The sequence below is a fragment of the Archocentrus centrarchus genome, chromosome 23, assembly GCF_007364275.1.
Source record: "Archocentrus centrarchus isolate MPI-CPG fArcCen1 chromosome 23, fArcCen1, whole genome shotgun sequence".
Taxonomy (NCBI): Eukaryota; Metazoa; Chordata; class Actinopteri; order Cichliformes; family Cichlidae; genus Archocentrus; species Archocentrus centrarchus.
Window position 1 is genome coordinate 23,945,378 of NC_044368.1, and position 25,977 is coordinate 23,971,354.

The 25,977-nt window shown below is 40.3% G+C and overlaps 1 protein-coding gene across 1 annotated transcript in view; it reads left to right on the plus strand.

The window, feature by feature from the left end:
* Positions 1-2,229: 2,229 nt before the first annotated feature.
* Positions 2,230-25,977, plus strand: part of LOC115773715 (proton myo-inositol cotransporter-like) — an 89,438-nt gene continuing 65,690 nt past the window's right edge. Inside the window, exons 1-3 of the mRNA XM_030720595.1 lie at positions 2,230-3,021; positions 20,921-21,080; positions 22,533-22,741. Coding sequence (XP_030576455.1) covers positions 2,448-3,021; positions 20,921-21,080; positions 22,533-22,741 — 943 coding nt within the window. The 5' untranslated portion in view covers positions 2,230-2,447. The remainder of the gene's footprint in view (positions 3,022-20,920; positions 21,081-22,532; positions 22,742-25,977) is intronic.

A 25,977-nucleotide genomic window follows, 5' to 3' on the forward strand; every position in this document is an offset into this window, starting at 1 on the left:
CTGCTATTGACTCTTGCTTGGTGTCATTTATTGTAGTGGTTGACTGAGATATGAAGAAACAAGACACACTGGCAATTAAACAATTTATTCATTTAACAAATAAGCACAGCCACAGCAGTCTGGCACCTCCTCCTCATGCTGGTCACCAGCTTGGTCACACAATGTCCATTCTTCAACCAGCAATCAATAATAGATTAAGCTGTTTGACGTTACCAGAGGAGACAAGTTTTTCATAGATGCAAAATCCACATACTCAACTTTGCTGCTCAACCCACAAATGCCTTTTCCTTACAAATAAATTACATGTTTTGTTTGATTTTCAGCCTTCAGTGGAGCCACTCAACATTCAAAGAGACAAAGAGACAGCAGGCTCATTATTGCTGCCTGGAATCTTTTAACAGAAAATACAAAAATACACTTATATACAGATGATACTGTACTGTATGTTCATGCAAAAACAAAAAATGAAGCTGCTGCAGTACTTTCTGATGCCATGACACCAATATCTCACTGGCTCCAGGACTCCTGTTTACATCTTAACATTAGAAAAACAGTTTGTATGTTTGTTTTTCGGCTGCCAGCAGATAGCAAGCAACCATCTGTGTTGGTCAATGGAGAGACATTGGAAGTGGTTGATCAATTTAAATACCTTGGAGTAGTTTTTGATTCCAATCTAAATTTAAAGCAGCATGTAAAGAGAATTTCACTTATAATTAAACTTAATCTGTCAAACTTCAAACATATAAGACCTTCTCTGACAACAGAATCAGCAAAGGCTTATATGCATGCCGTGATATTCAGTCATATAGCTTACTGTTACACTACATGGCCTCACACTTCAGAGGCCATTTTGAAGCCCTTAAAGTCTCTTTTTAAGAAAACACTGAAAAGTCTTGACAAAAAGCCTTTACAGTATCATTGTTGGAACATCATAACCAAGTACAATATTTTGGATTTTGATAGTTATCAGATTTTTATGGATGCTTGCCTCATTTTTAAATGAACTTGCTCCTCCTCTTTTTTGTATTTATAAGCAAAAAAACAGATAATACAATAAACACAAGAGCACTGACCAGAGGCGATTGTAATGTACAGCAGCGTAGGACAAAATTTGGCCAAATGGTGGTGCCCATTAAAGGCACTCGGTCGTGGAACACACTGCCAGATTATATCAGGATCTGTGACACCTACTGTAGCTCTAAAAACTCTTTGAAACATTGGCTGAAAACTAACTGGAGGTGCACTCATATGTAGATTACTTTGTTTATTTTGTTAGGGTGTCTGCTCTTTACTGTAATGTTATGTTATGTTATGTGTTATATATAGGTGATGTTTGTATTATTCTCTGCTCTTTATTTTGTTGGATGTTTTCTGTTCTTACCTGCCTTAGGACAATGGATGAAACTACTTTTTGTGCTAACTTTACATTGATGCTTATTGCTGACATGTTGATTAATATGCATTGTCCTAATTTAAATAAATGAATAAAAAATAGCAACAGATTTGATTATTTAAAAAGCAGTCTATTCAATTATTATTTTTTTTTTATTATTATTATTTTTTTTTTAAGTCTATTCAATTTAAAAGCACTGAAATGATGCAACCTCTGCTCACTTCTTTGGAGATGTTTAGAAAGGGCTAATCAGCAGTACAGACACTGTATAGCCCATGAATGTACCTCCAGTGTGTGTGTGTGTGTATGTGTGTGTGTGTTTGTGTTTGGATTTATTATACGCTTAACGTGGACCTGTAATACAGAGCTAATGCCAGTAGGGGGCGGTCGTTTCCCAGTTTTGCCAGAGGCATCCTGTTGTGGCAATGAAACGTGGTGAAAATGAAGTTTATTAAAAGCAGTTATATTTAGTTATTTATGTTTCAGTCAACATGATTTTTAAAAAAATCTTTTTATGATTTAGTCCAAAATAACGTTTTCACGGAGCCTATGCATCTACATCAAATGGCACCAAACAGTACACGCTCACATCTTGCCAGCTGATTTCTTGTATATTAATATGTCATGCTTCTCTTTTCCTCTGACAGTTCGAAGGATTAATAAAACAGCAGGCCACATAAAAGATGGTGATGATAACTCTTTTCGCTCCGAGCTTCCAAAACAATATTTCTTTGCGTCACACCGACGCTGGTAGTGACGAAGTGATCCACTACACTCCTCCTATCTCACCTTTCCTACCCTACTCTTCTCCAACTCTCCCATCAGGACCACAGGGATGTGATGCGCTGACAAACACAAGGCTGGAGCACAACTTTATTCAGCAGCGGGCTTCTTTTTTTTTTTAATTTCAAAGTGCTGTTAGAGACAGCCAGCGTGACTTTAACTCTAAGCTGAGGGGGGGTCGGCCTCTTAGTTAGGTGGGCGTGTGTGTTTGCTTTGTTTTTAGACGCTTCAAATACAACTCAGCATCCCTGTCCTGTGTTGTATTTCCCATATGTCGCGAAGGCAGGTCGACCATGACTACAACCTCCGAAGTATGAGCAACCTGATGGGCGAGAGGTGGAAGAAAGTGAACGACGGAGGGGAGCGGAGTCTCATCAAGGCTCCCTCCAATGCCAGCATCAGCAGCCAGGGCGCCTCCGCTGGTGCTTCCACCGCCGCCGGTGCCCCTCCAGCCGCCTCCTCGTCGTCCACCGGAGACCTGGAGAGGGCTGCCCGCAAGCAGTTCCAGCAGGATGTTACACCTGGTTTCGTCTACGTCCTGGCCATCTTCTCCGCACTGGGGGGCTTCCTTTTTGGCTATGACACCGGGGTGATCTCCGGGGCGATGCTCCTGCTGAAGCGGGAGCTGGAACTGAGCTCACTGTGGCAGGAGGTGCTCATATCAAGTACTGTGGCCGCAGCCGCCCTCTCTGCCCCGCTGGGCGGCTTCCTCAACGGGGTGTTCGGGCGCAGAGTGTGCATACTGCTCGCCAGCTTCTTTTTCGCCGTGGGGGGAATCGTACTAAGCAGCGCTCCCGGTAAAGAGGTGCTCCTGGCGGGGAGACTCATCGTCGGAGTGGGGCTTGGTAAGATGCAGGGGCGTTTTCGGGTTTTTTTGAATGGGGTGGCACAGACGGGATCAAGAACCAGTCAGGGGTTTGGGGTGGGGGATCATAAATTTCTATCAGAAAAAACAAACAAAAAAACTTGAAAATGAGTTGATATCTGAGCAGGTTATGCAAGTTATGATTGTGATTGTGCACAAGTGACTGGAGTTAACAGTATACAGTAGATACAGACATAAGTTAGTTTCATTCTAATGAATGGTAGAAATAATTAACAATATGTATCAAACATCCTTTGTACTAAGTTCACCTTTGAAACATAAAGTAGCTGAGTGATGGTACGCAGTGGACCACACCACTGTAAAGCCTTGATTATACTCTCTTACAGACACAGGTGACCTAAGTAGTTGCCTGGAGTGCATGTATAGTTGGTGCTTTGAGGTGGAAACCCCATAGATGCGACTGCACAGTCACAAAAATGAGGCAGGCATGCGGGCATTGGTGCAGACCCCCACACTCACTGTCCGATGACATAATTCACACCACTCAAACCCAAGGAGATCCTAGTGGACTTGCAGATGACATCAGGGTGACCTCCAGGGCTTGAGGTGGTTGGCCGCAAGACAAAACTTAAAAATGTTTTGTCTTGCATTTTGAAACATCACAAGCTTTCACTGTATATTATCCATCCACCCATTTTCTTCTGTTTATGCCACAAAGAGAAAAAGGTGTCCCCTTTAGTCCTACTCCTAATAAGACACAGTCAGTATGCTCTGTCACTGGAGTCTTTGTTTTTACCAGTCCACAGCAAGAAACAAAAGCAGCAGTCACTGTAGTTTTAGACAAATTGCTATTCCAATGAAATTACTTCAGCCCACCCAGCCCTAATGATAATGTGATACTTTATTGATTTCTTCTTCAACACTTCCCTTCCCCTGCTCGCCATTAGAACGTTAAGTGCCCCTTGAAGTCAAAGATCTTCGAGCTTCTTGCGGTTTTGGTGATTCCTGCTGCTGTAGCTCCTCCCCCCTGCCTCAGGCCTGAGGTTTGCAATTACTCACAGCTTCTAATTATGCAGCGTGGCCCTATGCTTGCTTTATCTGAATGCCACTGGCTGTGAGACAAATTTGCGCTCCCTATTATCATCATCATCATCATTCTCATTATTAGATTTGGTTGGCATCATTAGGTGATAAAGAGGAAGCTCATTCTGAATGATAAATATCACTCCGTCAAAGGAAGCCAAGGTGAACCTGCAAAGCACACAGGAGACTTATAATGTCTCTGATGTTACCTTTATTATTGAGTTGCACCCATTTCATTGGCTGCCTCAGCCCTGCTTCCTCCCCTGCAGCCCACCTTTGCACATTGCCTTTCTCCTACTTCCTTCCTACATGAATATTTTTGCACTCTGAGCTTTCTCCCCTCTTGAATCATCCATCTCTCTGCATGTTCCTCCTTCCACTCTGCATGCCTTTCCATGCAAAGCTTCTTTTGATCAGAATTCAATGTGCCTCACATTATTTATAGTAACTGCTGTTACTCATGAGTCGCAGTTTCTCCGTGAAAGGGCTGTTTAAAACTGGCTTTCAAGGCTCGGTGCTCGTCCGCCGCCTCTTTTGAGACCGGTAAGCACTCCTTTCAGTGATACAGGAACTGCAGACCATTTTTTTCATATTAATAAAGCTTCCTTTGCCTTAAAGAGCTTGGTGTGTACCCCTTTAACAAACTAAAGCAGTTTATTAATATGGACCCCTTTGAGTTCATTTCTGCAGCTTCCTGTGACAAATAACTAGAATTTAGTTTCTTTTTGTGCTATTAAAGACCAACCATGTTCTAATTTGCATGTGGTTGTTTGTCTGGCACTGGAGATGTGCAGATAATGACAGGTTCTTGATTAAATTTGTACTAGGTAGGAAGATGCAAGGCAACATTATAACTGCTGGATAAGTTGCAGATTTAAAGGGTTATACTGGAAAGACTTCTATTTATTTCAGCTTTGCATTTCCCATTAGTTATTTTACAGTGCATGTGGTTTGCAGCATGTCTTTTTTTTTTCTCTTTTCATTATAAAAGTTAAGCTGGCCTGGCCATGAGAGGGATGTTTGTTTTGATTTTAGGAGCTCTGCTTTTTGCCTGTGCGAGTAAAGTGATTTACAGGAAGTCCTGATATAAAAACACTTGATTTAGACGCATGAAATATTACTTCAAACTAAGTTAGGTTTCCTTTTATAGATTATATAGGGAATTATATTTATGTCAAAAGTCACGCGTGAGAAAAAAACATAATTACAAGCAAATCATTTCTTTTCACGGGCGCAGGTATTCATTGCCTCTCAGCAGCCACACGCACAAAGAAGCCATCGTGCACATGAGAGTGTCTGCTTTGTGCGCGCTGCTGCAGTTTCACGCTCTCACAGTTAACTCTCTGCTCTCAGAGAACAAATCTTTAAATTCCACGTTATGAAGCCTCTGCACTCCTGTCCCATTAATCTGTTGTATAGCATCACATATTTTTTATGACTTAAAAAAGGAAGTGTGCATCGAGATCCAGCAATTATAACTTTGACCAAAATACAGTCATTTAAAGCTGCCAGCAAAAAGTTGCTCAGTCTGCAGCGTTGGGATGGGGGGCAATATTTAACTGCAGGGGGGGGCAAATATTTAACTTTGATCTCCATTTAATACTCTCATCCTATTTAATGGTATTAGATTAATATAAAATATAAATCAGCTAAAAAATTATAGTCTGATATAGCTACAGTGAATTAGCTCAAGCTGGGCTGTACTCTTTAATGATTCAACAATTATATAGAGTTTGAAGTAAAAGTACTTTACTTCAGTAAAAGTTTACATTTATGTAACTATAGGATTTAGGATAGGATACTTTTCCGCAGCTGTAAAAATTTGATAATCAACATTTGATCAGAGCATTTGCTCACAGTGAACAGTGAACAGTAATTTTACTAATAACTGCCAGAAATAGCTCTTTAATATTGCTCTTGCTAGTCTTTTTATGAGCAACATTAAGATTTGTAAATAAACAAATATATGAACTTATTAACCTATAATTAATTAAAAAAAAAAATTGCACAAGAAAGATTGTAGCAATGACGACAGCTGACAGATGATGTGAGGCGTTTTGGTGCGGTCTGCAGGTCCAGGGCAGAGACCAGAGTGATGGATCTACAACAGACATAACTGATGTTAATGTGCTGGTTGTGCTGGCACAGAGATAACTGCAAACCAGAACAACTTAGCATATCTAGCACACAGCAGCTACAAGGATGGTGTGTAATGTAGTTATTAAATCATTAGATTTACCCAAAATGATAGCACCAACCTTCACTGTGTTATCAGACACTAGTTCAGTTAGTTGTTGTGTTAGTCTGTCCCCACCTCTTCTCCTGCCCACTCCACAGACTGCCTGCTCACAGAATCTGTAATATTATCTGGAGGAACTCTTATAGTGAACCCACAGTGAGTGGAACTCTGAATAACATCTGTCAGCAACATGAGCAGGTTTTAAATTTTTCACATTTTGGAAAATTCAGTTTACTCACCTGACTATGAAAACTTTTTTTTTTCCTTTTTCTTAAATGGATGTGAACGTGTGAATGAGGTGTGCTCCTCATTATGATGATTTTATGTAATGCTGTACAACAGAATAATGGGACAGGAGGACAAAGACTTCAGAACTTGTCTTTGAATCCTCCAGTTTTAAATATTTCTTCAGCATTAATGTAATCCAATGTCAGTATTTGCTCTGCTACACAGGAAACAATAACTGCTGATAGTTAATTTGGCAAACATTATTTTCCAAATTTTAAACAAAATACAGCTTAAAACAGCGCTTATGTTGCTGCCACAGTGTAACCTGGTTTAATGTCGCCTGAGCTGCCCATCAAAGTGACCAATCACATTAGGAACCATATTCATTTGGGCTCCGCCCTCCAAATATTCAAAAGTCAGGTGATTGAAGCAGCATGAAACTGCAGCAAAGCAGACATTCTCGCATGCGCATGGTTTCTTTGTGCTCGTGGCTGCTGAATTCTATGTGGACGGGCTGTTGAATTTACACGGAGCTTTAGACAAACTGAATATGCGTGAGTGGCAATGAAAACCCGCCCATGTAATGAAATTATCTGCGGGCGACTTGACATAAATATAACTCCATAGCTCTACAGCAGGGGTCACCAACCTTTTTGAAACTGAGAGCTACTTCATGGGTACTGAGTCATACAAAGGGCACCAGTTTGACACGCTCTTCTGAAATAACAAATTTACTCAGTTTGCCTTTAGTTATACATTATCAATAATGATTAATGATACTCATCTATGAGAAGACACTGATCATGTTAATGGTTTCTCCCAATAATTAGCAATGAAAACAAGGTGGGAAACATATCAATATTCAGCACTTTATCTCTTTTAATCTCAGTAATTGTCACATTTTTAGATAATCACTTACATCACTACATTTCATAGGAAAAATGTCCAGTTTTCACTAGCCATTCACAAACATTTTTGCATTTGGCATTTTTTACATTTGGCATTGCATGCTGTTCACCAGTGCACTGTAATCTGGTGTGTAACTTGAAACTGCAACTGTGAGTGCATCTTTCAGATGTGCATCAGTGAGGCATGTTCTGTGTTTGTTCTTGATGAAGTTCATGTCAGAAAACGCTGATTCACAGAGATAGGTTGAACCAAACAGGCAGGCAACCTTCATAGCTGCTGTGCATACACCACTGTACTTCTCTGTGTCAACAAGGGACCAAAAGTTTGGTGCAGTCTGGTAAACTTTGAGGTGTAGGTCATTTTGCAATGTTATGATTTCCATCTCCACCTGTCCAGCATCCAAGTTGAATGTTGCACTTAGTTTCTCAGCAAAGTATGTTGTGTCCACATTCATGAAAGGATTGGAAATGAATGACACACATGGCTCAAGCTGATCAAGATCACAAAACCTATTCTCAAACTCTTGCCCAAGTCTGTTTATGACTTCACAGTACTTTTCTGCAACTTTGTCAAATGTGTCAGATGCAGAAGCATTGTTTTTCAGCACCAACTGCACAGAGGGAAAGTGCAGCACTTTTTTTCTCTGTAAATCCACAGAGAAAATGTTCATCTTGGCTTTAAATGCATTTAAAGCACTTATCATATCAACAACAGTTTTACCTTTGCCTTGCAGCTCGCAGTTCAAGACGTTTAGTTTCCCAGTAATGTCCGTCAAAAATGCAAGGTCAAGGGTCCACTCTGTGTCTTCTAGCAGTGAGACGTCTTCGCCTTTGGACTGCATGAACTCTTTGATTTCACCCAAAAGTGACAAAAAACGAAATAAAACTCGTCCTCTGCTGAGCCATCGGATTTCTGTGTGTAGCAGCAGTTCACCATATTCAGCTGACATCTCCTCCAATAGCACCTTGAAAATCCTGTGCTGTTTAGCTTTGGAGCGGATGTTGTTAATTATTTTTACAACGGGAGTCATCACGTGCTCAAAGCCGATCACTTTTGCACATAACGCCTGCTGGTGAATGACACAGTGATAATGCAGAAATGTTGGGAAGTCTGGGTCACCTTTACAGTGAGCGATGAAACCTGTATGTCGGCCGATCATAGCAGGAGCCCCGTCTGTTGTCACCGCCACCAGTTTTTCCAATGCTACCTTCTTCTGCACGAAAAACTCCTTCAGCGTGTTATAAATGTCAACTCCCCTCGTAGTTGTCTTTAAGGGCAGTAGTGTCAGGAGTTCTTCTCTTGTGGAGAAATCTTCAAACACCATCCGGATGAAGACCAATAGCTGCGCTGTACTGCTGCCGTCCACGGACTCGTCGCACTGGATGCTAAACCACCTGCACTTTGCCAGATCCCGGTCCAGCTGATCGGCCAGGTTACCAGACATAGCTGACACTCGTCTAGCCATCGTAGATGCCCCCAGTTGGACGTCGGAGAGAGTACAGATTAGATCGGTTCCATTTTTGTCGTCTTTAAGTACAGTGTTAGCTATTATCATCATTGCTTCTTTGACAACTGCTCCATCTGAAAATGCCTTCTTCTTCTTGATCAGAAAATGTGTAGCTCTGAACGAGGCTTCGGTTGCTTTTAGTGACTTTTTTCCCGCCCTCGTGAAAAAAGATTGTTGCTTACCCAAAGCTGCCTTTAGCTCACTGGCTTTTTCTGCACGTAGTGCGCTTCCCGGTGGGTAGTTAGCATGGTAATTTTTGTGACACGTAGTGAAATGTCTCTCAATATTGTGCCGCTTTGCCGTCGCTACGGTCGCCCCACAAATGAGACACACGCAGGTTTCTTTCACAACCGTAAAAAAGAACTCCTTCTCCCATTCCTCGTTAAAGTGATAAGTTTTCTTTCTTTTTTCAGCCATATTTTTGGGGAAAGAAACTGCACTCAGCGCCCATCTTCGCTGTGTCCGCTAGCCTACGTTCCATTAGCACTGGTTTTGTCATGCGCACAATACTGACCATTGAATTAGAACTAGAGTAAGTCAGAGTTCACCCTAACTTTTCTAAACGTCATGTATAATGAGGATATTTTTAAGATACTGTCATTTTTAAAGCTATATAAATGCAAGTGTGATTATAAAAAAGAATAGCAACAGAATAAAAATTTTTTTAGACACAGCTCACTAGTGAGTTGTGCTATTTTTAGAACGGGCCTGCGGGCGACTCATGTGGTCCTTGCGGGCGACCAGGTGCCCGCGGGCACCGTGTTGGTGAGCCCTGCTCTACAGCTTGTCTCAGTTACAAGTTTAGGGAAGGTGCTTACAGGCAAATCAGTGACTGACAAAGTTCAAACTGTAAGTAATGATAGATGTGACATCTGAGAAAATGAATAAGTGCCCTTATTTTTAATGTCCAGCAGGGGGCGACTCATCCGGTGGTGACCTCATTAAATACTTTCCTGTTAAGTTTATGGTCTCACGTGCTAATTTCAAGTCAAATTGTATATAACATGATGTTCTTTTTGTAAATTATGGTTCCCATGCAGAGTCAAATATATGATAAACCAGGATCGGCTTTATGTCATATGGTGAGTGAGAAATTGCTGCCTTATCAGTTATCAGTGCATGCCTGTGCAGCATCTTTGGTTTTACAGTCAGATCCACCCTTCACTCATGATGGATTCTACACTCTAAGATGGATATATATATATATATATATATATATATATATATATATATATATATATATATATATATATATATATATATATATATGAGATTTTACTTGTTAGCAAAGTCCCACATCTTGCAGTCTATGGGCAAAACATGTAAGGGCATGAAAATGAGTCCTAACATATTCAGCTGCAGAAGGACTGAGACAACCTTGAAAAACCTCATAAAACTTATACTAGCCATTGCTGATATTTAAACAATCCTTAAAAGTACAGTAAATATTTTTTGAGGTATTTTAATAGAAAAAAAAAAAGAGCATTGCAGGTGCCAGTGTGGGAAGCCACCATATTGCCCTGCTGTTTTTTCGTAGCTAGACACCAGCCACATACGTATTATGCCTTATAGCATTTTTAAACTGTATATGACCGTTCAGCATTTGTAGATGCATATCTTCATCATTTCTTTCTCATTATGTCTTTCTCCTCATCCACCACTGCTCTCTCCTCCCTCATTTTACTCTTACCCTCCTCACCTAAAGCCTCATCTCCTGAACTGAAGTCAGGGCTCCAACACATGAAAAACATGCATAATCATGCTTATTTATTCCTGATATTGTTTCAATTACTTATTTTCAGCAGGTCGGAAATGCAACTTTCCCATCTCTGGACAGCTGGCAATGAGCCGGCTAAGTAACAACAATAATAGCTGGTTATAAGGTAACTTTATGCCAGCTAATGTTAAGCTTGAGTGTGCTACAAATCACACTTTCCATCTGATAAACAGTTTGATTACATTCTCACGCTGTATTTCGTAGTGAGGTTATTCGCTAAGAATCCACTTCCAACAATCTTGGATCCATTTCAAGTTTCGCTAACAGCAGCAAAAGCAGCAGCACTTACAGACAGAAAAGTTCAGGGTCTCAGCAACTCGCCTCAGTATTGCTGTCATCGGTCAGAAGTGAGCTTCACTGACTCATCAACTCGCATCGGACTCCTTTCACAAAGTTTTACACCCTCCTCCAGAGTGAATAGATGTGGACAGCAGGCATATTGACAGCTTAGATAAGCAGTGGGCAAAATTTAATGGTGCGACTCAGGAGTAAAAACATAAACTGCAAAATATTCTGTAAATAATCTTTTTTTTTTTCCTGATTTATTGCTCAGTTTTGATATTATTACAATATGTTAAAATATAGTGTGCACAAAAACATTTTTATACACATAGAGTAGTAGAAACAGGCCAGCTGCAGCCGTTATGGGGTAAATTTTAATGATCTCTCTTGGTTGACTAAACCTTGTTTATCCTACAGCAGCCACTGTAGCTAGATTACGCTCTTGAATTGGGAGGGGTAAGAAAACAGAATTCGGTTGACTGCAATCTCAAATCTACTGACATCTAGTGGTGAATATTTTACAAATTGTACCTTTAAGCAAAGGCTTTCTTTTTTTTAAATCTTTTATTTATTTATGTGTTTCTGTAACTATAACCATAACTCTTTAAACCTGTTGTTTTTTTGTTGTTGTTGTTTTATTTTTCTCAGCATTCATTTAGACCGCTTACAGGGAATTTTACAAAAACAAGTCTGACACTTGATAGAGAAAGGGTTCCTTTAATGGCAGCAAATGACTGGCACTTTGTCTGATTAAAATAAATTGAATGTGTACTTCTGAGTAGTTAGCATGGTAAATTAGACAGGTGGCTCTGATGATCTAATTACACAGTGGAATACACAGTGTGAAAATGTTGATAAAACTCTTGAATCGCAATCATTCTGCCCTGTCGCACCTCCATCCACTCACTTTAGCTGTATTTTGAGTTTGTGCTTGACTCACTACTTAAACTGTGAAAAGTTTGTCAAGTCTGAGAGAAATGACTTTAATTAATTACTATTACAATCATCAACTGCAACTGTAAACACTGAGAGTAAATTTTGAAACACCAGTCTATAAATATACTGTGATATTAACACAATCAGTCACACCAGTGATGCTAATCAGGAGTATTTGAATCAAAAGTAATAAAAACTGAGGAAAAAGCAACAGTTGTTTACAGAGATTTTGAAATAAGCGAAATTATATCACATGAAATAAAGAGACTGCCAAAGTGTCAACTGCACACCGTCATTAACACAACAAGCTCTGATTGCTCATCTGGGGGAGGGAACTAATCACATGGGTCATTTCAGCTGTTACATTATAAGTGGCTGTTTTATTTTAAGACTCCTCTTCCTTTTCACTATCACATTTTACCATACAGTGATCTTCATTAACCAAGCATGCAGGAGCCAGGTCCTCAATGATAATGAACCACATTCTGGCACCACAAACAAAAATGTGGAGACACTAATAATGCAACTTTTTTTTTTTTGCATGTAATTACTGGCCCAATCCCATCACCTGCACATTAACATGAATGTCAGTTCTCAGAAAAGCCAATTGTTTAGCATTTTTGAACAGAACTCAGCAGAAAGGTCATCAGAGCTGTTTGTCAAACCAGGAAAGGCCATACACCACCACGCCGCGCCTTCTTGTAGTTCTACACATAAGCCTGGGGTATGTCTGCTCCTGACTGGTTATTGTCGAGCTGACCTTTGCCTAAGCACAGTGTCTGTTGTGCAATATGAGCTGGTCCTTGTGCAAGCAGACAATATTGGGCCAGACTTACAGGATTAATTAGAATTTTTTTTGATTTGTAATTTCAAATTAAATCAAAAGTTATCCATAATCAATCCAAAATTTCATGTAATGTATATGCACCATTAAAGGATTCCAAGGATGCAAACAAATTGCTGGATGTAGTAGACAACTGGACTCTACTAATGGGTGCAAAGAAAGCATTCACGTCCAGAAATAACATTTTTCTCTGGGCCCGAGCTCATTAAACCCTCCCAGGTCTCTGAGGACCAGCGCTAACCCTAATGATAACCTTATGTTCAACCAGCCAATGGCAATATTAAATTTTTGTTTTGATTAAATTGTTCTCCCATTTTGGCAGTCAAGGAACAAAGAAAATAATTTTCTGTCACACATCAAAAATGTTTTGCCGTCATTCAAAAATAGTGTTGAGGTCTCAAACCTGTGGCTCTGCAGCCACGTGCAGCTCTTTTGTCCATCTGCAGTGGCTCCTTGTGGCCACTGGAGATGGAGATAAGAAATAATAAAATAATTTTGAATTTGATACCAGCAACACTTATTGTCTGAAACAGAATTCCAGCTGCTCAGCAGTTCTGAGTTGTCTTTGCCATTTTTTTGTTTCACGATGTGGCAAATGTTTTCAGTTGGTGGAAGACCTGGACTGCAGGCAGGCCAGGTCAGCACCTGGACCTTCTACTACAAAGCCATGCTGCTGTGATAGATGCAGCACGCATTGTCTTCCTAAGTTATGTAAGTTCATAAATAACTGCTGTGCTACAGGTAAGGGTTAAAACCTCAAAGGTGAACGCAGCACCCTCAAAGTGACAGGGGCAATCTGGCCCTCAGTGTAATGTGAAGGCACCATTAATGTTGAACAGTACTGAGCTTTTCTTTTTTTTTTTTTTTTTTTGAGTTGCTGATATTGCTGAAAAAAAAAACAGACAAAAAGAACCTCTTCTTGGCTTCTTGCCTTTAGCTCTCAGATAACAATTAAGGAATAATAACAGGAGCACTTGCACTATGTTTAAGTTGTGCCCTCCTTACTAAAAGGGGAGTTTACAATTTTTCTTGCTTTTGTTTTAACATTTTCAAGGACAAGTTAGGTTTATTTAAAAATGAATCAGCTTAAAACTTTCCATTTGTCAGTGCTCTCCAGATTTTGCCAGTCACTGGAGTTTTCCTGAAGACAAAAACATCTTTATTTGTTTGTAACATTGTGACAGATTCAAAGGGACAAAAAAAAAAAGATCCATAAATATGTTTCTTTTGAGCCTTGAGCCTCTAATGCATGCAGGCTTAGTTAGTCATAACCCAATGCCTCACACACAGACAAAAACACACACAAATAAAAGGACACACAGTTACCCTCACAGTGAGTGTATAATTATGTTTTCTGGCTAAATTATGCCGCAGTTACAAATGTTGAATTGTTTTGTTCTTTGAAAGAGTAGATAGGCCTGCATAAAAATAGTGCTGTTAATTACACTGAGATAACATTTAATTACAACCCGCAGGCTTGCTAATTAATTGGTTGCTTCATATAATTAAGTCGCAATTCTCATCCTAGCCAAGCAAAACCTAAATGTAGACTTAATGAGGAGTTTGTTTATGCTCATATTATTGTTGTAATGTGGAAATTACATCACTAAAATGTTGAGTTTTTAGAAGATTAGTTTCTTTTTTTTTTTTTTTTTTTTTTTGGTTGACATTTGTGCATTGTCACTTACCAGAGCAGAAGATTTTGCAACAACTAATTTTTGAAATTAAGTTATATGATAAAGCCTTCCAAAACAAGCCAAATCTCTGAAAAATCAGTAGAAAATTATGCCAACTTTGCTGAATATAGTTAATAAAGGCTACAGCCTTTCCTGCTTTTACAACTGAAACACCACCCACACCATAGCACTTTAACTTTTCTTTACTTTATTATTTCAGGGATTCTCCATTAGATCCTAACTGGCTTCCATCATAATAATTAACAAAGATCCAGAAAAATGTTCTGTGTATCTAGATCATAGTCATGGAGAGTCTAGTGAAGTATCTCCCTTGTTTTTCTGATCAAGTGTCAGTGCCAAGCTTTGTCCTGTGCCTAGAGCCGGCCCTTAGGAGAGCAGACAGCTTTTGTTAAGTGTGCTGTGCTGCTTTGAGCCTGAGCTTGACCGCACAACAACTTCAGACTGGGTTTGTGTGCTTGGGTTTGTCAGTGTTTTGAGCTGTCCTTGGTGCTGACTAGAGAGCTCGTTAATGAGAAAGGGAGCACAGAGCAAGTGTGCTGGTAAAGCATTCACACTCACACCATAGCACTTTTCCTATTCTTTACTTTATTATTTCAGGGATTCTCCATTAGATCCTAACTGGCTTCCATCATAATAATTAAGAAAGATCCAGAAAAATGTTCTGTATGTCTAGATCATAGTCATGGAGAGTCCAGTGAAGTATCTCCCTTGTTTTTCTGATCAAGTGTCAGTGCCAAGCTTTGTACTGTGTGCCTAGAGCCGACCCTTAGAAGAGCAGACAGCTTTTGTTAAGTGTGCTGTGCTGCTTTGAGCCTGAGCTTGACCGCACAACAACTTCAGACTGGGTTTGTGTGCTTGTGTTCGTCAGTGTTGTGAGTTGTCCTTGGTGCTGACTGGAGAGCTCATTAATGAGAAAGGGAGCACAGAGCAAGGGTGCTGGTAAAGGTTTCACGCTCAAGTAAAGAAATGCAGCCATAAAATGAGTTAATGTGCTTGTTTTTGTGGAGAACATAAGAGGAATATGTCACTTTAAAAAAAAAAAAATATGTGCTCTGAAACACATGATGCAGGGTGAGGCTGACACCCAACAACCTGCTTTAGTTTTCAAAGATATGACTGTGTAGTTGGTCTTTGCCATGAAAGTTACACAAAGTTACACAAAGAAAATGCTACATTTTACCTTTTAGGATTATCAAACAGATAAAGAGAGATAAAAGATCTGACATTTATTTAACCTACATCGTATATTCGTATCCATGGATTAAGCTGGTATAGCAAATGGATTAAACTAACTTGGCATTTTCAACCTGCTTTTCAGATATCTGGGAATTAAGACTCCACACACGATATGGACAAAAGTGCTGGGCCATCTACACATTACAGCTCCGGGAGCTTGGGGATTTTTTTTATCTGTGGTGGTCATTTTCACGATGGCTGCAATACATACATATTAAATCATTTGCTAACAGAGATGTAAGTTGCAGTGGTACAAGTGATGGAATTTGTTTCAGTTACATCCCCTGCATGGACCCCTTACACTCCTCACTGGTTACCCAATTCTCAAATATGGCCCCCAAAAAATCTTCTTCTTTTTAATGACTCAGGATTTAGAACAGGTTGTCTGCTATTCAGAAGCCCACAGGCCAGCTCCTGCAGCCCTATGTTGAAGTGTCCTTGGGCAAGATACTGAAACCCAGGTACCATCTGGGTTTGCATGAGTCCATTTACCATTGACTAAACTATTAGAGGGTAGAACACAGAGAACACTTACAAACTTAACAGTATAGTTAGGTTAGTTATACTGTAGGAGTTAGCATTAGCAAGAAGGGTCGAGTTCACTGGTGATTGGTGAAAAGTGGCTGTTGGTAATGACAATAAATGTTTCCTGTCTCTCTGTGTTAGCCTGTTTTAAAAATAAGTGGTTAAAAAAATTGTTGACAGGATGTGAGAGCAGAGTCGAGGGCAAAAGAGCCTTCATGCATCAAATATTACTGCTTTCTTACATTTGCACAGTATTTCTGAAATTGAAACATCCTGTCTCAGAGTGATGCTAAAAAGCTAATTCATGCATTTATTACTTCTAGACTGGACTATTGTAATCCATTATAAAATGGGAGGCAGAGCCTTCAGCTTTCAGGCCCCTCTTCTGTGGAACCAGCTCCCAGTTTGGATCAAGGAGACAGACACCCTCTCTATTTTTAAGATTAGACTTAAAACTTTCCTTTATGATAAAGCTTATAGTTAGGGCTGGATCAGGTGACCCTGAACCACCCCTTAGTCATGCTGCAATAGGCTGCTGGGAGGTTCCCATGATGCACTGAGTGTTTCTTTTCATTCACCTCTTTTTACTCTGTTTATACCCCACTCTGCATTTAATTATTAGTTATTATTAATCTCTGGCTCTCTTCCACAGCGTGTCTTTTGTCCTTTCTACATCCCCTCAGCCCCACCAGTCCCTGAGCCTGGTTCTGCTGGAAGTTTCTTCCTGTTAAAAGGGAGCTTTTCTTTCCCACTATCACCAAGTGCTTGCTCATAGGGGGTTGTTTTAATTGTTGGGTTTTTTCTGTAATAGAGATTGCAGAGAGGGTCTTTACCTTACAATATAAAGCACCTTGTGTCATGGTCCTGGGCCTTTTGCCCAGTGTTTTGTGTTTGGTTCCTTGCGGGTCTGTTGTTGAATTTCTTCTGTGTTTCTAAGTTTGCTTACAATTTCGATTCTAGTTTGTTATAGTTTCTGAACCATGTTCTTAGTTATAGTTATTTGTATTGAGTTCTTGTTTTATTTTCCTAGTCCCCGCTTCTGTGCGCATTATGTTCAGTTTTGCTTCCCTTGTCTCGTTAGTGTGATTCAGTTCACCTGTTCTACCCAGGTGTGTCCTGTTTCCTTAATCTCGCTGTATGTATCTGAGCCCTCAGTTTTCCTCAGTTCATTGTCGCGCCGTCCCATCATGGTTGTGTGTCCCTCTATCCGGTGTTTCCAGTTTGTGCCAATCCTGCATTTGCTTTTGTATTTTGTTGACCACAATAAACTTAAGTGAAGGCTGACAATCTGTCCTGCATTTTGGGTCCAGCTCTGTTCACACACAGCTGAAATCATGGCACCTTGAGGCGAATATTTGATGTAATTAGGTGCTACATAAATAAAATTGAATTGAATTGAAATACATGATATTCATTAAATCACTCAATAATAAATTAGCACCAGATGAATGTTAATTGTGTGAATCTAGTTATACAAGGCTGAAACCAGGTGTAATCTTTGGTCTCCAGTTACTGCAAGTGATCAGTTTATCACGGCATTTTTTCAGTACAGTACTTAACTTTTTTTACTGGTCTGTATACTCACATGTGCTCTACCATATTTCCCCTGTCACCACCTGCAGCAGCATGTGAAATGAAATGATTCATTACTTATTAAACGTAACAGCGTCCGCTGTCATATCTCACCAGCAGGCATATGGTGGTCTATAGCAGCAGGCGGGACTTGGACAGAGATAAGGTAGTGATGCATAAGGCTAAAACAGGTAAAACAGGAAGCGAGGAGGGAAATCTTATGTGAAGGGGGATGATGAGATGAGCATGAGGCAAACACATGCACAAGAAGAGGAATTAAAGCAGGCAAATGTCTTGAGGAGTTGTTTCTGTTAGGTTTTCTGAAATCTGAGCATATTAAATCTAAAATGTAAACCTGCTTTTGATGTAAAACCTCAGCTGTATGTAAAACAGGTCTGCTACTGTATTTTCATTACATCCAAACTTGATATTTATCGAAATATAAAAATTCTCTTCTCAAACATGCTAAACCGCTTTGGTCATTTGTGACTTTATTCTGTTTTGTCTGCCAGTTCGGTCTCTTAGATGCCTTTAAAACTATGATTCCTGAGAGCTTGTGCAGTAGTTGCTGTGTGTAAGATGGCTCGGTGCTCAGTTCCATCAGGTTTGTTAAAAGCCTCCTAGCAGTACAGTTCAAGTGCACCTTGGGAGTAATTGTTGTTAGACAGGCTCATTTATTTATTAATTTTTTTAGCTCCAAAAACAAACACATATACTGTATTCTTCATCTTATGCATTGATGGGAGTTTTCAGTTAGTGAGCCAAAAGCAAATAAAGACTTGCTTCCAAAACTCAGTATGCCTGAATGAATTCCCCCTGCTGAACAGCTCTATTAGAATGATATACTTTTTAATCACATTTTTATTAGTGAGCTTTGTTTCCCTAATTTAACGTCCAGAAGAGAGTTGCGAAGGAGCAGCAGAGCATGATGCTGATGTTTCTGAAGATCAGACAATTGAATTTTAATACAGTACAGAAGTTTCTTTTTTTTTCTTTTTTTTTTTTAGATTTTTTTAGATATATGCTAAATAATCACAAGGCAAAGTTAGCACCCCGCATTTACAGCTGGAGTTAATTGTATTTCTGAACATCCTAGCCTAACCCATGGAAGAGATCAAGTTTTTCTTGTGTTCATCTTTCAGCAGCACCTCTCAGAGGCCTATCAATGCATGTCTGTTAAATTGGCCTGAGCAGACAGGCTTCATTGCCAAAGAGCACTTGATTAGATTTCAGGGGGGTGTTCTGGATCTCGGATTTCCGCCATCAGATGGTAATCCTTTTTTAGCCATAACAAAGATAAAGACTTGACTCTGAATCCTTTGGGTGTGTTTTGCATTCGAGGAAGCGCTTTGAGGTTGTGTAAGAGCGGAGTGGAGCGTTTCCAGGTGTGTTTTGGTGTTCTGGAGAAACGTTAACCCACAAAGTTCATCTGTTTTTTTGTTTATATTTTTGGGTCATGTAATCTTTTATGAAATGCTCGCTGATTTTAAGCAGTGAACAAATAAATAAAGGGTGGGGCTGGGGGTGGGGGGCAGGGAGAATATCCTCCTCTCTTGGTTATTGATTTGTCTTCCCAGAGTTGCCACAGTGTGGTGCCCGCTCGGAGACAGTGTGGCACGTTTCCCAGCAAGTGGTTTCCATAGCAACGGGTAGCCACGTAGTCATGGCGGCCGTTCAGGGCAGGGCGATGGCTGCAGGGAGGCGAGGGGTGGAGTGGGGTGGGGTGTATAGATGGCAGACTATTAATAGAGCTTATCAGGAGCCATCTGCAGAAAGCCTCGTCAGACATCCTGAGCAAACACAAACATTTTGATCTATGTTTTTGAGAGTGCAGAAGTGCGCATCAGCCTGTATGTGTTTGCGTGTGGAGAGTGTGACCAGCACAGAGCACATTAGTGCATTTGTTTGTCTCTTGGGTTTACGTCAGCATCTACATGACGTCACTGTTGCTGCTGTTGATGTCAAAAATCGGTTAGGCTTAGGGGTCAAAAACCGTCAAAGTGTTTTTGCAGATATTGCAGACATGATCTAAATATTTAAGGTTTTTTTTTTAATAAAAGTCACTCATTTTAGGGGAAAAATTGTGACTTTTAAAGTTGCAATGTCAAATATTTTGAAATTGCACCAACAAGCCAAAGCAAAAACATCTAAGCTGAGTATCACAATGATAACGTGCTGCATCACTGTGGATTGTGCAACATTAAATTAAAATCACTAATGTAAGTTTTATGTTTGCAATTACAGTATAAGAGTTTGTATGCATGTCTGTGAGAAGAAAATGACTGATGTGTATTACCGAAATAAATTGAAGTGTATGTAACTATAATTTAAATGTGGTTAAAGCAGCATAAATAGTTTTTTCACCATTTGGGGGCAGCAGAGCATTTAACTCACATGTTATCATCTTTTAAAACTCTTGGACATGCTAGCAAATATTTGTATATTCACACATCCAACAACATTATCTATTTATTCTGAGTTCTGCTCCTACCCAGCTTTTGAATGTAAGTCCTGCCTTTAGCCTAATTTGTGTTCCCACCAATTTATGAAGGAAATGTTGGGCTCTTCAGTTGCATTGCTGTTGTTCATTCACAGTTGGGAGCAACAGGTGTATCAGAGATTTCTTCACGGTTCTGGAAACCACTGAAGAGCAAATAATAAACATGAAAACCAAAACATTGAGTTAAAAGATGCTAAAACGCTCCACAGACATGAGAGGAATGCTGAGTCAGGTGATCATTTTTTGTGATTTTGTCACTGTTCTCACTCATTTATTACTAACCAGTAACACCATGGTGTGCCTTTAAAATGAATTAATCAACAAAAAATTAAAGTTATGGTGATGGTTTAGTTCAAAACCTTGCCTTTATGGGTTCATCTGATCTTCCATCCATCCATCCATCCATTCGCTTCCACTTCTCTGATTTAGGGTTGCAGGAATGCTGGAGCCTATGCTAGCTGTCCAAGGGCGAGAGGCATATATGTGTTATATATTTTGCTATAAAAATTGATAAGTCAGTCATCTTGCATAACGGTTCCTACCCCTAATTGTGTCCTTTCCCTCTCTGTCCACTACTGTATAGGTATTGCTTCTATGACGGTGCCCGTGTACATTGCTGAGGCCTCTCCACCCCACCTCAGGGGTCAGCTAGTGACCGTTAACACTCTCTTCATCACGGGGGGACAGTTCACAGCCAGCCTCATCGACGGAGCCTTCAGCTATCTGCACCATGACGGTTGGAGGTTAGACAGTCACCAACAAACTTTACAGTATAAAAACATGGATGTAGCTGTGGTGATGTCACCTGCTGATCACTGAAGTCCCACTTAAACAACTTGTTAGCCAATTAGCTTATCCTGGATAATCCCCATTCCTGAAACTAAGAATGAACTCATCAGGAAAGTATCTACAGAGGTCAAGTCTGAAGCCAGTTTTCCCACTTTCTTTTTTGCAGCCATAGATATCATCCCCTGGTGGCCATTAAAAAGAATGCAGGTTTAAGGCACTTGCACATTGGCTTTATTTTTTAGACCCCAAAGCTACATCCAAGCTCCTTTTGGTGCACACAAAATGTGTGATGTGTATCTCAACAGAAAGAAAGAAAAAAGCAGCAGAAATACAAGTTTTACACTTCTCAAAGGATGCAAACAGCACCACCTTTCTTTAATGATAGTCATATAATCAGATTTGATAGCATCGTCTCTTCTTTGGCTTCTTAGCCTATGAAATGCCAGAAAGTGTTGTCATTCTGGCTCAAACCCTCATTCAAAATGTCAACATATGCACGGGTCAGCCTGTAGCATTTACCGAGAACAGCTGCACTGAACATTAGAAAGATGCTCTTCTTTCCTCTTTCTTCAGTTTGTGTCCTTTCCTCGTGTCAGAGTCTTTGAATGGTGAGCTGCGAGATACCGTAGATAAGAAGTGCTCGTTTTGAAAGGATTTGCTTTGGCTGCAGCTCTGATGGACATGACAGAGATCATTCGGGGAGCCTTAGATTGGTGTGATTCATAATGATAATGGATTTTTGGAGGCACCTATTGAGTTAAGATTACAGATGTTCTCAGACTGATGTAGTTGCCTGTGCAGAAGAAGAAAAAACTCGTACTTCTGGCTGTTTACTGCAATCTCTAACAATTTATCATTATTACAGTCTCCTCTGTCTCTACGCACTGTTCCCCCTGGCACATAATGCATTATCTTTGCAGAGTAACCCTGCAGTTTCCAATACTTCAGTGTAGCAGTGGCTTTGTTTGGGTAAACTAATTATTCAGTGATAGTGACACTTTATAGTTTTGATTTTCTTTCTTAAGCCAGGCATCGAGTAAGCGGAGCCCCATTCAATACAGCACTTTATCTCTAATGTTCAGGGATGAATTGAAATATACATGTTAAGGTTATTTTAAGCAGAGGTATCTGGATAAAGCCTTGACATTTTCCCCAGTGTTTAATTTTAATGAAGTAAACCACGTGTTGCTCGCTGATAAATTTGTCAGCATAAAGTGAAGGCAGGGGACACTTTCTGAAACCAGTTTTTCTAACAAATGCTATTGAAATTTCCATGATATCAGACCTTTTCAACCTTTTCAAACCCTCCATTATTCAAAAGCAAACACACAAAAAATATATATATTCAAATTGTTTCTGTGACTGTAATTAGTCTCACTCCATGTGTTCCCTCTCTCCTCCTCCAGGTACATGTTGGGTCTGTCTGTGCTCCCCGCTGTGCTCCAGTTCATAGGATTCCTCTTCCTGCCGGAGAGCCCTCGCTGGTTAATTCAGCGTGGGCTGACCCAGAAGGCCCGCCGCGTGCTCAGTCAGATCCGAGGCAACCAGAACATAGACGAGGAGTACGACAGCATCAAAAACAGCATTGAGGAAGAGGAGAAGGACAGCGGAGGAGGTGAGGGGATGGTGGGCGGGGCAGAGAAAAGAGAAGCAAAGAGGCTTTTTGTACTAATCCCTCTTTTTCTGTAAAATCAGCCTGCATGTGCAGCATATTGTTAGTGTCCTCTTTTGTTAATTTACAAAGTGACATGTTAGGGGTGTGACAGTTCTCCACAGCCAAAGTGTGGGTTCATACTGGGAGAGGATAAGAAAAAAAAATATGGAAAAAGTGTATTTTTACCACAGGCAAGATCGGATCACGAAAAACAAGCTCCAGTAAATATTAGCCTGCTTTAACCCCACTTTAGCAGCTCTGTGTAACTAACTAGCATAAGCATATGACTACATAATAAACTTTATTTATTTAAAAATTGCACACAAAGCTTGGCTAATGTGTCGGTGTACTTGCAACATCGATTAAGCAATCTGATTTCCATGAAGTGTGCACTCCTTGCAAAGCACCGCATACAGAAAAGTGTCTACATCCTGGCCTCACACATTAACACCTCACACCTGACAGTCACAGCCCTGAGCCTTGAAGGTAGCATCTTCCTTTTCAATCACTCTAATGTGATCTCAGTGAGGCTGATGAGACTGTTTACGCTCTCCTCCTGCTGTGTGACGAAGTCCTTTCAACTGAAAGAACAATAGTGGCTCTGTTACGTCCCCTTCACACGGTTTGACCTGTTAGTCAAACCGTGTGAGCTATAATGTGGCATCATATGTCTGATGATTCTGGTGACATGGTTTGAGTTTCTGTAGGGGGAGTGTTCTTGTCTTTTGTCTGTCCTTGTTTAATGGCTTTTGGTGTTCAAGATCATTTTCATTACTTCCTTTACAAAAGTAAACGAATCCTCTCCTTTTGGCAGAATTTGGAGCAGCTTTGTACAAACTTATAAGAACTGGTTATAGATTGAGTCCCTTTAGTTTCAACAGTGCTTTGAAAATGTCAGATTACTTCTTTAAGTTTTGGGTTTTTTTGGGGTTTTTTTTATTTTGAGACCCCGTACTTTACACTGAGATTACTGGGATTAGTCGGCACTGCAAATAGAGATCTCAGGTAGAACAGGAGCTGATGGGAGAGTAGGAAAATGTGAGGGAGCAGGCTTCCTCCTTCACGGTCAGTTATTGTGTGAGCTGACCTTTGCTCGACCACATCATATGAGGCTCTGCTGGTGTGAAACAGCAGTATTGAACTAGGCTGTCAGAATGATGGCCAATTGGGCTTCATTAGCTAATATTTTGACAATCAATGCCTTTGGTTGTTTTCGCTGGCTGTGTGTGCTGGACACAAATGTGTGAGTCTGCAAATCTTTACCCAAACTCTAATCTCTTTTTAAATCTTGCTTAAACCAGGCTGTAGGTACACAGTGTCTTAATGCATGCATGCACACGCAAATACAGCAGCATTTACTCGCTTTTATCTTACTGTTTTTCTGAAGTCGGATTGAACTGCAATTTAGCAAGATCATTTTATCAGTCATACCATGTAGGACAAACAAAGATGTTCGCTGTTGATTTTATATTCAGGACCTTTAGAGCTTTTTAAAAATAAATAAATAAATAACATCATCCAGAAGCAGAACACAGAGTCAGGAGTCAGTTTTAAGGGCTTTTTGTAAAAGTCTTTGAGATGCACAGAGAAAGGGTAGAGCGAAAGCCGTTATCCAAGACAGACAGATACCAGAGCAGGTTGGCAGTGTGGTAAAGGAGCAGAGAAAGACAGTGGAGAGTTAGTGTGGCTTTTGAACAAGACTGGGAATACATCGGGTGTTTGTCTGCGACATTGTGTCTCTGGCACAGTCTCATTGCACCTTTTGCACAGCTTCAGGCCTTTTGTTTTGAAAATTCACCAGATGCTCTGTGCTGTTCCTCTGTCTGATTTCCTGCTCTCCTCATCTGCTCCATACGGTTTGAGGGAAATTTGTTAAAAAGTAGAACAGACTCATCCTTTTCACGACACAGAGTGGATAACTGCCTCTGGGATTCTTCTGAAATGTGCTGCAGTGCATCTGGTGGAATCACAAGCACTGACTTGAGTTGCACAGCTGCATCACATCTGGATTGCGTTGGAGTCATGACAGTTGGTGGGATTCTGAGGAGATGAAACCAGCAGGCTGGCAGTTAAAGGACACTATTGCAGACACAGTTGGGAGACCTAGGCATAGACAAGGAATTGGTTAGCATGAGTATTTCATGAACTAAAGATATACCATGGACAAAAGCAATGGACCACCTGCACATTACGCCCACAGGAGCTGCTCAGCCATGGAAACCCATGCCATGGAGCTCCCAGCTCCCAGTTTTGGTGCTGATGTTAATGCCAGAGGAGGTTTACTGAATCACTATAGCACTGATGACTTACACACGATGTACTCCACCAATCAGTGACCTCGCTCTGTAACGTTATGTGGCTTCCACTTAAAGTTCGTTGTGGAATATCTAGGAGGGATAAGTGGCTTCCTATTTCAGTACCAGGCCTGAACTTTCTGTGTAACAAGGGAAAAGCCACACCCAGGTACCCTCAGAAAAAAATCATCTGTGCAAAGATGAGAGCAAGATAAAACAAAGACATGACCATAGAGCACATAAATCCAATACTGAAGGCCGCTTATAAAAACTCATATGAACACGATTACAAAAACACAGAGAGTTAAAACCATGACTTACAGTGATTCTGTGTTAGATTATGACACATTTATCTGGAAACCACCATTTTATCTAAGAGTTCATGGTCCTGTAGGTTTAGTCTTCCAGCTATGTGCTGCTTGAAAAGAAAAGACTGAAAAGCACTTTTTCTGAAAGGTGTTTTACAATCCCCTCTAGAAAACACTGCGGTGAATGTGGATGTGTTTTAATTTAATATCTGCAAATGCAATCATGTTATCCCAGTTTTAGAAGCTATATTTAATTAAACCTTTAATCTAATGTTTACAGAAACTGCTTATAGAGTCTTTTTAACTACAGATAGTAAGATCTGGATTGCTATTTGCTGTATATGTGATATTCAGGTGTGGTTTAGCCTGGAGAGTAATGCAGGAAAGCAAAGAGGGCCAGTGTTTAACAGGCAGGAGAAAAACAAGTGGGCAAAAAGCTGAGAGAGCTGTTGAAGAAGGAGAGTATGGGGGGGGGGGGGGGGGGGGGGGGGGCTGAGGCTAAAGGAGAAGAGAGGAAATTGGTTTCATCCTAAAGCTAATCAACCTTGACAGCAGAGAACACCGTGTCTCTGGAAGGAGTGGCATCCATAGATCC